The following is a 15,144-nucleotide window of genomic DNA, read 5'->3' as shown; positions in this document are numbered from 1 at the left end:
GACTCATGGCATCATGCTACATGAAATAAGTCAAGAAAGAAAAATACCCTATAAGCTCTGTTAGATTTGAAATAATTGAACAAACAAGCAAACAGACAACTAACCAAGCTCGCAGAGAGAAAAGACTGGAGATTGTGAAGAGTGGAGGTGGAGTAGAGGGTAGGGTGGTGGGTGAGAGAAACGGGCAAAGTCTTAAAAAAATAAAACAATAAACAAAAGAAAATTCATTTACATTATTTTATATGAAATGCAGATTATAGCTATTATTAGCTAAATGAAGCCAAGTTTCTCTCACCTTGTGTTTAGCTAATATTCTTAGTACGAAAAGTTACCAATATTATTTTGCATGAGTTTTAGGAGCTATTGCCCATTCCTTACACATCTTGCTTTGTCCTTAAACAGTACAAAGACAAACATCTTTGAGTACATTATTTACCATTTCATAAGACAAACAGGTTTGAGTACATAATTTAGCTTAGCTCTCTTACCCTGCTATACACAATGTGAATATTCTATTTCCTAATGGATTTCATGTCAACTGTCTCCACACTATTCAACAGTAAAAATCAACACAGTAATTTTTCTTAAAATACTATAATTAGGTTCTCCAAGACCTTCTCATTTTACAAATAAGGAAACCAAGATACAGAGAGATTAAGTGATGCATTTGCTTAAAAATCATACAGTCGTAGTCATACTTATGCCAGAATCCAGTGCTCTTGACATGAGGTTTTACCCACTCCATTCCACTGACCAAGATGCAACTACTGTTTAACCTAATACAATATTTTGTGTTTTTTTAACTTAGGAAGAAAACATGTAGAGGCTCTCTTAGTTGGCAAAAACCAAAAACTGAAAATGTTTTTGCTATTCTATCCTGTAGGATATACCAATAGATGTAATGTTAATAACACACGTTACTACCATTACAGAGAAATTGTAAATATGCAAACGTTTTGGAGAGACCAAACACAGTGCAACTTAAAATCCAGAGAGATCAATCCAGAGAGATCACTGCTCTCTATTGCAAAAAATATTTAAAAGAAATTAAACTGTATTATTTTCAGAATATATCCAAAGCACAAATCTTATGGATCAGAAAGTTTATTTTAAGGCCATCTATTATTTATTAAGCAAAGACAAAGCTCTTTGCCTCCTTCTCAATCGTCGCAACCTTCCTACACAGTATTTACTACAGAAATAAACTGAAATTTCTCTCATCTCGTGGCTGGTAAAGTGTGAAGATAAATTTGTACCCAAGTCTGCCTGACTCTGACTCAAAGCCATGTTTTAGTATTGCTTTAATATATGTTTCCAAAATGGGCCTGTTATTCTTATTATATCCAAGTATTTTCAAAATGGGCCTGTGAATGTGGTTAACAGTTGGAGAACTGAGAGGAATTAAACTTCTGAATGAAGAGCACATTTAATTATCTCTTCTATTTATCAAGATACAATCTTTAAAGGGTTAACTAGATATGGATAATATTTGAAATGCATTTAAATTTATCCCCAAAGTTATTTTTTTAACATTATGTGTCTTATCTATTAAAAGTTCAAATAGTCTTCATATGCTGCTAAGTCGCTTCAGTCGTGTCCGACTCTGTGCGACCCCATAGACGGCAGCCCACCACGCTCCCCCGTCCCTGGGATTCTCCAGGCAAGAACACTGGAGTGGGTTGCCATTTCCTTCTCCAAGTAACCTGGTGTAAAAAAACAGTCCATCACCAAATAAATGGATAAAGAAGATGCAGTATACATCTACAAAAGAATATTACTCAGCCATAAAAAAGAATGATATGTCGTCATTTGCAGTAACACGGATGGACTTGGAGAGCATTATGCTAAGTGAAATAAGTCAGACAGAGAAATACAAATATCATATGATACCACTTATATGCGGAATCTAAAAATACAGCAAACTAAGAAATACAACAAGGTAGAAGCAGATTCACAGATAAAGAGAACAAACTAGCAGTTTTCAGTGGAGAGAGCAGAGAGAGAATATACGACTAGGGGAATTTTAAAAAGCTACCATGGGATTATATGAAATTATGTATGTGAAACTTTTGAAAATTGTAAAGCACTAAAGAATTTAAAGAATCATTCGACTTTTAAAATTCATAAATAGATAAAAGCCAGAGAAGACACAAAACTATTTCCTTGCAGTACCTCTAAATAAAATTTTTATGAACTTAATTAACAATGATGCAAATAGAAAAGTCACTGAAAAAATAAAGCTCAATGAATATATTTATCACTAATCTCTGTCTAGTTAATTTCATTCCCTTAACTATGACCAACATTTTTCTACTTCTAAAGTCATTCTTATCTCCATGGGCTTCTGAAGATGTCTGTTTCCTGAGACTAAAATACACACACATATTTTTTTTTAATTAGTTCAGTTTACTTCTCATTTGATGTATTCCAAACATAAATAGATTTATGTTATGTGCACAAAAAGAAAGGAAAAAAATGTGTGTAAGAAAATGAAGATATATAGAGTAGGGAAGAAAACTGAATGAAAAGCTACATCATGCAAAAGCAAGTTACTCACTTCTAAAAGAACGTTCTTGGCAGAATCCTAGGCTACATTATTGTATCAAACACTTGAAATTCCTATTCTGTCATCTGAGAGCAACTATCCTTTTAACATCAAGTTTTATAGAATGCAGCTTATTTCATAATCCAATTATATATAACAGCAACAATATCATTACTATCACTGCTTATACTTCTCAAGTCACAGAAACTAGACATCAGTGGCAGCATGATTTAACAACAGATCCTTCTGTTTCTTCATATAGCCTTTACTTTTTATCTTTTCTGCTTCTAACTGGATACATACTCATATTCTTCAAATCAGCTGATTTTCTCTCGATAAAAAATCTCAGTTCATTTCAGTCCCTCAGTTGTGTCCGATTCTTTGTGACCCCATGGACTGCAGCATGCCAGGCTTCCCTGTCCATCACCAACTCCCAAAGCCTACTCAAACTCATGTCCATCAAGTCAGTGATGCCATCCAACCATCTAATCTGTTGTCCCCTTCTCCTCCCACCTTCAACCTTTCCCACCATCAGGGTCTTTTCCAATCAATATTGGAAGAGTCAGTTCTTTGCATCAGGTGGCCAAAGTATTGGAATTTCAGCCTCAGCATCAGTCCTTCCAATGAATATTCAGGACTGATTTCCTCTAGGATGGACTGGATGGAACTCCACGCAGTCCAAGGGACTCTCAAGAGTCTTCCCAACACCACAGTTCAAAAGCATCAATTCTTTGGCGCTCAGCTTTCTTTAGAGTCCAACTCTCACATCCATACATAACTACTGGAAAAACCATAGCCTTGACTAGATGGACCTTTGTTGGCAAAGTAATGTCTCTGCTTTTTAATCAGCTGTCTTGGTTGGTCATAACTTTCCTTCCAAGGAGTAAGCGTCTTTTAATTTCATGGCTGCAGTCACCATCTGCGGTGATTTTGGAGCCCAGAAAAATAAAGTCTGACACTGTTTCCACTGTTTCCCCCTCTATTTCCCATGAAGTGATGGGACCAGATGCCATGATCTTTGTTTTCTGAATGTTGAGCTTTAAGCCAACTTTTTCACTCTCCTCTTTCACTTTCATTGAGAGGCTCTTTAGTTCTTCATTTTCTGCCATACGGGTGGTGTCATCTGCATATCTGAGGTTATTGATATTTCTCCTGGCAATCTTGATTCCAGCTTATGCTTCATCCAGCCTAGCATTCTGCATGATGTACTCTGCATACAAGTTAAATAAGCAGGGTGACGATATACAGCCTTGACGTACTCCTTTCCAGATTTGGAACCAGTCTGCTGTTCCATGTCCAGTTCTAACTGTTGCTTCTTGACCTGTATACAGATTTCTCATATCTAAAGAATATCTAACAAAATGTTAGATATTACTTGCATGCATGCATGCTCGGTCACTACAGTCGTGTTCAACTGTTTGCAATGCTATGAACTATAGCCCACCAGGACCCTCTGTCCATGGGATTCTCCAGGCAAGAATACTGGAGTGGGTTGCCATGCCCTCCTCCAGGGGATCTTCCTGATCCAGGGATCGAACCCACATCTCCTGCCTCTCCTACATTGCAGGCAGATTCTTTACTCACTGAGTTATCTGGGAAGCCCCAGACATTTCCATATAGTTTTAAGAAATAAGTCCTATCGAGTAGTTTCATAAATACATAAAATTTACTAATCAATTAACAAAAATGAACCTCTCACTTTTTCCTAAATAAAGTTTAAGTCCTCAGGAAAAGGAAAAAAAAAATAGCAAAAATTGTCTGGGTCATGAACATCTCTGGTTCCTTGTCTTTGCCACAATATCAGCTTACTTTTTATCAGTGTTATTATATCAGAATTCTCCATTAATTTACATTCTCTTGCTTTTAAAAAAAAATCAAAAGCTATGGATAATTCAATCTTCTTAATAGTTTAACAATCTTGTTCAAGTTGGACTGTCATTTATGTGGGCTAAGTATTTTTAGAAAAATGAAATCCCACACAGGTTTACAGCTACTGATAATTCCTACTTATTCTCACTTAATGTGGAAAATTCTAGTTGCTCTTATCTTTATTTATGAATTCACCCTTGTCTATCACCAATAAAATATAACAGTCTTTGATTTGTATATGTTATATAAAAATTAAACGGAAGTTCTTTGTCTAAGGAGAAGGGGTCAAAGGGAACTGTTATCTTTTAGATAAGAATGTATGTACACTGGTAGCCATAAGCCATGGGTCTTAAAACGGCTATCAAGAGGCTATATGGATCTGACTCTCTATATATCTCTATTTTAACATGCCAAAATCTATTTCAGTAAATACTGCACAGTAAAAAGCTATCCATAAAAAATATACGTATGTATACATAAACATTGATTGTACAAGTCTGACACGGAACACAGCCCTACCCACTTTAATCATACCTGCTTTTCTTTTGAAAAAGGTATACAGCAAAATTTCAGTACCTCTAAAAAAATTGTTAGAAAACTAATCCATATTATCTCATTGTTTTCACCCTGATGTATTCTCTTTCCAGAATAAAAACACGATCTAGATAGGGTATCTAACATATTCAGTATTATAAAAATATCACTGAAGATAAATGTAAGGTTTCCAATAGGTAAACGATAAGGAAAATTTTAACACACTGGTCACTGAACACAGGGCATGTATTAACTAAACCATTTTAAAAGATATGTTAATTACATTAAACACTCATGGAAAAATCACCAGCTTAAAGGTTTTTTCAATAACTACTCCCAAAGATTTATGGACTTCTTAGCCCACCCTAATCAGTTATTTTATTGGATCAAATAAGTTAAATCAATGCCCATTTATACAAGATAAACTTTGTCGTCTTCCTTACTAGCTGAATGAAAATTCACTTAACACATATGACGAGATTAGTAAGTATTTGTATCATTAATCATGCAATTAAAAAGCCGCATTTCAACATGGGCACATATTCACAAACATTTAAGTTCCTCTTGCTTTTTATTCTTAGTGAAGGCAAGGAGCTTTCCATTTTATTTTGATGGGAATTTCTCTCATTTACCTTAAAGACAGGTGATGCTTGAATTACCAAAATAGTGTACATTTAATAACCTGTCAAATTGCTCCTTCCTCGTCTCAGCAATTATCTACTACTCAGGAACTTCCCCTTCCATCACACATTCTGAAACACTTACTGACAAGTACCAAGTCTAAGCCACAGTCAAAAAGTTAGAACTGAAGAAGCACTTGACTAAAATCTAAGAATCCTGAATCTTGACCTCAATCGTCTTTACCCTGTTCACCACTCTGTCCCCATCTGAGGTCTGTGGGAAAGATATCAACAGAAGAAAAGGCCAGGTACCCACACCCTGTTAACATAAGGGTTTTGTTACAAACTTCAAATTGCCCTGTGAACTAAGCTGGTCCATGTGAAAGGCTCACCTGGCTATCCTCTGTTGTCTTTCCTCTTCTGAGCCTACATGAATTACGCTGTAACACGAAATAACATTTTTTACAGTAAATTCACATTTTCAGATGTGGGGTTTTCTTTTACCAAGCAAGACACAACCTGTGGACCCTTTTAAAATTAGTTGTTCTTCCCCTTTACATGGGGAGTTTAGGAGAGGAAAAACATGACTGTACCCTCTGGAAATCTCTAAAAAGTCAACTAATAAAAAGTATATAATAATCATTTATTAATAATGATAAAATACACTAATCATAAAACCAAACAATAGTCAACAGACTATCTTAATATTGAGACTGAAAATGCTCATCATACAGCAGTCTTTCCAATAATAATTCTCATGGGAAATAATATTGGTGTTCACATCTTCTAACCCAAAAAGTCAGTCATGATGTGTATTACCATTAACAGAGGTAGAAAACTACTATATAATTTCATACAGCAATTGAAGCAAATTAAGTTAAAAATTTTGCCTATGAAAAAGTTCAGTTCTGTGTTTTACTTTTACCTGGGAAGTTAGGTTAACTATTTCAAAAATTAAAATATCATAAAATTATTTCTGTGGATAAGAGGGAAGCATTTACGTTAAGGGAAATCCCCCTTATTACTCGAAAGTTATCACTCAGTTTCCCAACTGACCAAGTTTTTTAATGCCCATCTTTAGCACTTTAAGTTTCTAAATTAAGATAATAATATAAAGTAGAAGTTTTCTAAAAAAAAGTATATAAAATGTGCGAGGCAGATATAAGACAGTAACACTATGAACACTAGACATAGAACAGAGTCAGACAAGATGTCTATACAGAGAAAAGATAGCCTTCTCCACCCAAAGCTTGGTTATGTACTATCCAAAACTCAGGCACGCAACAGATTCAAATAACATGGTTTACCACATTATCTGAACTTGAAATATGAACCCTCACTAAAAAAGGCAAAAACATAGATGATCTGGATAGCAAAGTATATCTGCATTATACAAAACATCAAAGAACAACTTTAATAGTTCCTAGAAGAGGATGTTTAAGGAAGATTTTCCTGAGAAACTCTGGTTCATTCTGATCATTGCTACCATATTCTTTATTTGCCTCATAAGGTATGCTGCAGATTATCTTCTAATTATCAAATTGAGGGTCCGATGAGAAAAAAAAGTTTGCAAACCATATACTGATATGGGTCTCGTATCCAGAATATACCCTTACAACTCAACAATATAAAGACAAATAACTCAACTTGGTGGCTCAGTGGTAAAAAGAATCTGCCTGCCAATGCAGGAGACTCATGTTTGATCCCTGGGCCGGGAAGATCCCCTGAAGCAGAAATTGGCAACCCACTCCAGTGTTCTTGCCTGGAGAGTAGCATGGCACGGCATGGACATTCAGGTTATTTCCAATTTGGGGCTTGTTATTAGTTTGCTAGGTTTGCCATAACAAAATACCACAAGACTAGGTGGCTTAAACGACAGAAACTTATTATCTTATAGTTGTGGAGGTTTGCCCACAAAGATTATTATGCTATATTTTCATTTTGATTAAGTTCAAAGTGTTTTCTAAATTCCCTTTCAATTTCTTTGACCATGGGTTATTTAGAAGCACGTTATTTGGTTTTCAAAAATTAGCTTTTCTATAGACCTTTCTGTTGTTGATTTCCAACTTAATTCTATAGTAGCCCAAGAACATGTTGTATGATTTCAGCCCTTTAAATTTATTGAGACATGTTTTATGGCCCAGAATATGATTAGTCTCAGTAAATGTTCAGTGTGCTCCTGAGAAGAAGGTATATTCTGAAGTTGGGATGGATGGAGTCAAACAGATTGATAGTGTTGCTGAAGTCTGCTAAATTTTTGCTTATTTTCTGTTTACTTAATTATATGAAATTAGACATTAGCAAGCTTCCCTGGTGGCTAAGATGGTAAAGAATCTGCCTGCAATGCAAGAGACATGGGTTTGATCCCTGAGCTGGGAAGATCCCGAAGAGAGGGGAATGGCAAGCCATTTCAGTATTCTTGCCTGGAAAACTCCACAGACCGAGGAGCCTGGCAGGCTACAGTCCATGTGATAGCAAAGAGCCAGACACAACTGAGCAACTGAACAAGGATCTGAACAGACATTTCTCCAAAGAAAATATACAAATGGCCAACAAGCACATGAAAAGACATTCAACATCAACTGTCATTAGGGAAACACAAATCAAAACCACAAAGAGATACCACTGAATACCCACCCACTAGGATGACTGTAACCAAAAAGACAGTAACAAATGTTGGCAAGATTATGGAGAAACTGAAATCATCCTCCATTACTGATGGGAATGTAAAATACTTCAATTGCTTAAGAAAGCAGTTTGGCACTTCCTCAAAGTTACAACAGTTACGTATATGACCCAGCAAGTTCACTCTGAAGTACATACGGAAAAGAAGTGAAAACAAATGACCACACAAATAATGTTGCTAACGTTCACAGCAGCTTATTCATAAGAGGCAAAAAGTAGAAACAACTGTCTCACAACTGATGGATATACAAAATATAGTATGTTCATACAATGCAATAATATTTAACTGTAAAAAGCGATGAAGTGCTGATGGATGCTACTACACGGATGCATTCTGAAAACAAGAAGCCAGACACAAAAAGGTCATGTTATAATACTACATTTATATGAATTGTCTAGAACAGGCAAATAGATTGCCAAGGACTGGATCATAGTAGAAATGCGAAATGACTTGTAACCAGTATAGAGTTTCAGTTTCTTTTTTTGGATATGAAAGTATTAAGACAATTAGATAGTGATATGTGCACAACCTTCTCAAAAAACTAGAAACTACTGATCTGTATACATTAAGAGTGAATTTTTACAGTACATAAGTACATATCTCAATTTTAAAAACAAAAAAATTAAACTCAGGGTATGGACCACTGGACTTGGGATACTTCCTGCAAACAAGAGTCAATAAAGTTAACGAACGGTTCACACTGGGATTATTCCAAAAACAATATCCAAGTGTAAGAAACATGAACAAGATTTTTTAAAGTATTTGGAAATGAAGTAAAGATAATTTGGAGGGTAGTGACTAACAAGTCTTTAACTTGAAACTACAAAAAGTAACAGCTATGTTTATTCACATCTACCCAATACCCAGATTCCATTCAGCAGAAGGGTGGACACAAAGGAAATAAGAATCAAAAGAGAAGTTCAGAAGCACACCAAAGCCTCTCTGCTGAGCGTTCTGAGCCAGTCTGCAAAGCAGAGGAAAAAAAAAATCTCATTATTTGATATATACCTTTATTTGCTACAGAAAATATTCTTTTATTGTTTCCAAATACCAAATACAACCTCTAAAAGATGAAAATTTGCCAATACTAAGTGTACTTTAAGAATGAATATGCCACTGATTTTAGGGAAAGCCAAAAATGAGTTTTGTGCAAAGTACAGCTTCCAAATGAGTGAGCTTACTTAGAATGACTGTGAATGACAATATTGTCTCTGCCAAGCTGAGTTAAAAAACAACTAATATTATTGTAGAGTTTTACAATGGAATCCTTAAAGGAAACAATCCTCCCCTGAGCTAAGCAGAGAGGTGTGTTGCACACCCCAACTAGCCTAACAATGAGACCACTTTTTAACCTGTACTAGAAAATTCAACAATTTATCTCTGCAAACCTATAACCTATACACCCCCTACATGAAACATGGACTGAAGTTTAAACAGGTAACTCATTCTTGTCCTTTTATATTTCTGCTTGTTTCACATGACAGGAACGCCTTTTCCATTTTCATCAAAATGAAGCAAAAATCCACCACCTTCTTCATGAAGCCTTCCTTCATCATCTCAGGCCATTTTTTTTCACTTCTAAATGCCCCCAGAACTTGCTTGCATCTATCCTACGGCACATTTTGCCTTGCACTGTATACACTATATTTTAAATAGTTGTTCAAGGTTAAGGCAACTTCCCCAATATCTTTGTTTCCTCACAGTGCCTGATATACAAGACATATGCTTAATAAATATTTAAATAAAGTTTGTACTCAACTAACTGCCTTCTGCTCCTAAAAACAGCACTAGTACAAGCAGCTAAGCAATTAGGCAAGTACTCAGAAGTGGCAAGTCCTCACAGACATTAAATACCTAATTTTCACTCTAGAAGAGATTCCATGCCATTCTGTGTAACTCCATGAGGCTAAAAAAATGGCATTATTCAGATGCTTCCTATAACTGCTCCAGCTATAAGCACATTTGAGGCAATCGGAGCAATTTAAAATAACTCTGTTAGTCAGAGACTCATCCAGCTATCCTTTTTCCAGCAAGCTAGAACTCAGCTGAAATCATCACAACTTTCCCTACATTGGGAAGAGTTTTTTGAGAATATAGCAAGGATGAGGAACAGCCAAGCAATAAGTTACATCATATCACGCAGCACAGAGAACCTTGATCTTCCCAGAATGGAAGCTCTTTCTAGTCCCTGAGGACTCAATAATCAACTGGCTACCAAATATCCATCTTGATCATCATCACTGTCTGAACCTGCTAACTCCAATTCAACTAAAACTTATAACGGAAACACCAACACCTCCACTTCCACCTCCACAGTCATGACCCTCACCTCTTTCCCAAAAAAAAGGTGGGGGGGAGTATTAAATTTTGGAAATGAGTGAGAATTCACTTGTAATCCAAAGACTGCTATAAATTAAATATCATTTAGAAAGCAATGACCCTAAAGTATTAAGATAACCAGTCAAGAGAATCAAATAGAGGATTAACTGTTCAGAACCAATCCCATTAAAATAAAAGAGGAATTATTACATTTGCTAGTGACAGAGTTGCCTTTGGGACTGTATATAAATAAAGATCACTGCCACCTCTCTTGCATGTAGAAAGTTAACGCTACAGTTTACATAGAACTGTCTTCTTAAAGAACAAAATTACATACAATAAAAGAGAAAATATGAGACCCAACTGATTTTAATTGGGATACTATCAACTATGTATTACTCCTCAGATTAAAATACTGATCTGCACTCTGGACTCTATAATCTCCTGAACTTTACTACCTTGAAAGTGGAGATTTAGAGTTAAAAAAATGCTTTTAAGGAAACTGATAACCAGATTAAAATCCTCCCTCAAAAAATGAATCTAAAATTTGATATTCAACTCAGGTATTTACACAAGGATTTTATTAGGGAGAAAAATAAAAACACTTTGTCAAGCAGCAGTAACTCACCACTAAGACTAAGCAATGACTGATAAAAAAAGTGGGGGGGGGCCCTGAAACAAGAGGGAAGAACTCTAAGCAAACAATAAGATAAACAACCATCTAAACCAAAGCAACAGTAATTGAAGAAATCTATACGGTTATAATTATCAATTTCATTATCTTTTAAAAACTAAAAAGTCCCTCTGAAAAAAAGTCATTAAAAAAGTGAAAGAAATAAAAGGACTAAAAATTCTTCAAAATAATATAAGGATTCTGTATTAACTCACAATTCTGAAAACTCATTAATTTCATGTTTCTCAAAACCTCTACATGCCTTATAAGGTCTCTCATATGACAGTTACAAATAATACATTATTTTAAAAGTGCTAAAGCTGATGTTACATTTTAGGAAATGTAAGACAGACTTCAAAGAATAAAACCAGCAGAGACAGAGCAGAGTAAATGATAACTGATAACCAAAAGGCTGATTCCTGAAGGACAGAGCTTGGATTAGTAGGAAGGAAATTTTAAAATATAGCCACAACACAAATTACGCCAAAAAATGGATTTATACCGTTACTACTCACAAAAGTATGTTTTAAAATGTCACTTTTAACCTGTGGACAACCAAAGTGATACCAGATACCTTAGAGCATTGTTGCCTATATTAATTTTGATTACAGTCTAAATCCTAAACAAAATTCACATACATTTTCATAATGAAACGCCGTAAATATGGAAAGGTTTATGTTCTCTAACTAAAAGTTACCTTATTTTTCACTTGTTTAAAGTTTCAGTTTTGTTTTTCAATCTATTACAGAAAATATCCCTTGCGGGACGTTGTAAAGGGCATACCCTCCTGTCAAGCCAGAAAGCTCAAACACAAAGACACTGAGCTAACCAAGTGCTGTAATTCTTCCAAACTGAGCTTCTCCACACCCCCCTCTACCCTTCCCCCCAACAGATATGTCTATTAAATCAGTGTCTGTTCTCCCCCTCGCACAACAAAGAGAACTTCTCACCGCATGAAATTGCCGCTGAATGGACACCAGAAAGCAGGATTTGCATAATTCCTTCCAACGAAACCCTGTCGGGAAGGAGGGGATGAGGGGCCCAAGCGAACGGATAGAATCTCCTAGATTCTGTTGGGAAGACCAAGATTATTCCTCACGGTGGGGTGGGGAGGGGTGGGGGGTTCGAATTCTGGGTCTCCCCGAGGACTGGGCGTGGGGGACGGAGAACGACGAGACAGCATTTCCCCACACATCAGCAGCACCGAAGCAAAGATGGGGAAATAACAATGCTGGGGGACAGGAGAGTCAGACACTGGACGCACTGGGGCTAGGGGGCGGCGGGCGGAGCGGAGACACCACACGGGCCACTTACTTTTTGGAGGGGGGTTAAATATATGAGTTAAGCCCTTATGGTCCCGCCGGCCGCCGCACAGAGGGAAACGGGACCTTGGGAGAGAAAAACAGACAAAACACACAGTGTGAGAGGCGCTGCTCCGCCGCCCGGCCCCTCCCGGGGCGACCCCGTCCACGTTCCCTCTGCCCGCGGGGAAAAAGCCACCCGAGGCGGCCCAAGGTCCGGGAGGCGGGCGGCGGACAAGGCGCTCGGCCAAGCGGCGGCTGCGGAAAATCTCCCAGGAGCGGACAAGACCACTGCTCGGGTTTCCCGGTCGCACCCGGTTCCATCCCCCTTCCACCCGCTGCGCACACACCAAACAGAAATACACACACACACCGACCCGAGCGTCGAGGATTAACTCCCCGGCCGCTGCCGCCGCCGCCGCCCGCAGAGGAAGTGCAGCCGCTGCCCCCCGCGGCCATGACACCCCACTTGGCTCGGTCAGGCGGACCCGGGGCCTGTGACAGCTCCGGTTCCCTCCGCCCCCATCTCCACCTCACGCTTCGCACACGCCCGAGCGCCGGGCGCCCGCCCGCCCGCCGCCCGTGCACGCGGGGACAGGGGCGCGCGCCGCTGCCGCGCGTGGGGGAGGGGCTGCGTGGGACGCGGAAGGCGCCGGCCAGAGCGGAGCAGGAGGCCGAGCCGCGGCCCAGCACGCCCCCGGCTCCAGCGGTCGGCTTTGCGGGACCAGCGGCTGCGCCGCTCCCGCTCCAGTGGCAGCGGCGCGGGGCGAGTCTCCACAATAAGCCGGCGGCGGCGCCGGGCCGCCGGGCAGGGATGGAGGGAGGGAGGGAGAGAGAGGATAGGAGGGGCACGCGCTCCCGCCCGAGAGCCCGCCCCGGGAAGGGCGCGCGAAGGGGAGGGGCCGGAGCGCGCGCTCGGGCCCGAGCCGGGAGAGCCCGCCCGGAGGTCGCGCGCGCCCGCACTCCGGGGGGTGGGGGAGGGGGACGCCCAAGCCAAAGAGGGCGGGCGGGCCGGAGCAGCAATTGCTCTGTCCCGGCTCCCTCCCTGCTTCCCTCCTCCGGGGCGGCCGGCAGCCGGGCGGCCCAAGGGCCGAAGGCTGCCGGGAGAGGGTCTCACCTACACAGTGAATGAGCTTGTGGCGCCACGAGTCCAGTTCTTGCCGAAAGCCGCGTCTCTCAACGGAGCATTGCTGCCGCCTACACACCCTCGCCATCTTCTGCCGCCCGCCCGGCCCTGCCTCCGCCGCGGCCCCGCGCACGCCCAGCCGCGTCGCCCGGGGCCGCGCACGCACCCGCGGCCCGGGCGTCGCGCCTCCCGCCGGGGGCGGCGCGGGGGCAGGGCCGGCCTCACCTCGCGGTGGCCCCGACGTGGACCCGGGGGCGGCTTGGGCGCGCGCCCTTCCCGCACACAGCGCCGCGCGGCAGTTTCTGCGGTGCTTGCTTCTCGGCCGTCTCCGGCTTCCCACGTCCGGAGCTCGGCCCCACGGGCCTCTCGCCGCAGCCGCGCTGTCCCCCAAGGCCACGGCTGTCCCTGCTTTTCCCTTCCCGGTGCTTTTTGTTTCTTAAATCATCCCTGTTTATCATTTTCAACCTGTCTGTGGCCCGACACCAACTGTTGCAAGTTCTGTGTAACTGCTTCTCTGAACTTCTAGGTCGAAACTGTTCCCTCCGAGGAGCCTAAGAAGCTGAGTTAAGAATAAATGCCCGGATGCCCGTGGAGGCACTGAGCCCAAAAGTTTCCAAAGGTGAGAAGCATGCATTTTATTAGGTTATTGAAAAGCAGACGGCATTCGTAAACCCAGTAAAAAAATGGAAATCGACCGTCCTAAATTTTGAAAACTATCAGCAAGGCAGATCACAGGCAAAATTCTAAAGTTGGCGTATTCAGAATCTCTCCTGTGTTGTATGGAAGGGATTTTTAAAAATTGTGCTAAAGTGAGACTATTTCGAAAGAAGACTTAACGATAATTAAAGCAGAGTGTTGGGAAATGGCTTAATATTTAAGGAAAGGACTCGAAGAGAAATATTTTCGATGGCAAAGGGGATTTTCAGGTGAAAACCTGGAATAATTAAAGCACCCTGTTGAGCGCACAACCTATGCCACTTAAAGGCAGTGCTGATCTTAATTGCTGAACTGTTAATTAGGGAGAAAGAGAAAAAAGATGAAAAGGGAAAGAAAAGTGCAGGGGCAGGAGGAGGGGGAGCAGAATGCAAAACCAAAAGGAAAAACAGTAAAGATCCCCTTTACCAATAGGCCCAGTACCCTAGGATTCGGGCCTCTTCCCTACCTTTGCAGTTTAAGATTAAGGATGGTGCATTCCTACTTTTAGATATTTAAATTTAAGTTTGAAGACTTGATTTTAATTACTGTAGAAGGTAACACAAAGTCGTTAAATACTTGACTTCAAGGATCCCATTGGTGTATTGATTTTTACCTTTTCAAAGGCTTTGGTCCTGATTCTCTGAACCAGGCACTTGTGGAGTGGTGTGTCCAAAGAGCTGGACTGGGCGGGCCTCTTGAGGAGGAGGGGTTTGAAATGTATGAGTAGAAAGGTACTTTCAGCACCCCCAAGTTTAAAACCATTGATTTTCCCACA

The 15,144-nt window shown here is 40.3% G+C and overlaps 1 protein-coding gene across 35 annotated transcripts in view; it reads right to left on the bottom strand.

Moving 5' to 3' along the window:
- The window catches only part of LCOR (ligand dependent nuclear receptor corepressor), a 124,942-nt gene extending 111,159 nt beyond the window's left edge, over positions 1–13,783 (bottom strand). For 8 of the 35 annotated variants that reach the window (XM_086379343.1, XM_086379340.1, XM_086379347.1 and 5 more), the window contains exons 1-2: positions 13,665–13,783; positions 12,561–12,634 (exon numbers count right to left, since the gene is read on the bottom strand). Coding sequence is in view for 12 of the 35 variants with exons in the window: in XM_086379332.1 (XP_086235458.1) it covers positions 12,197–12,316; positions 12,561–12,634; positions 12,921–13,006 (280 nt within the window). In the remaining 23 variants the exon portion in view is untranslated. Of the gene's footprint in view, positions 1–12,196; positions 12,317–12,560; positions 12,635–12,920; positions 13,064–13,664 lie in introns of those variants that run through there. The other 27 variants (XM_086379344.1, XM_086379341.1, XM_086379348.1 and 24 more) reach the window with 13 other exon arrangements.
- Positions 13,784–15,144: the final 1,361 nt, after the last annotated feature.

This window comes from Bos grunniens, chromosome 26, assembly GCF_055505025.1.
Source record: "Bos grunniens cultivar Pamir isolate PY7600 chromosome 26, Bosgru_T2T1.0, whole genome shotgun sequence".
NCBI lineage: Eukaryota > Metazoa > Chordata > Mammalia > Artiodactyla > Bovidae > Bos > Bos grunniens.
This window is presented reverse-complemented; position numbering and strand designations above follow the sequence as displayed.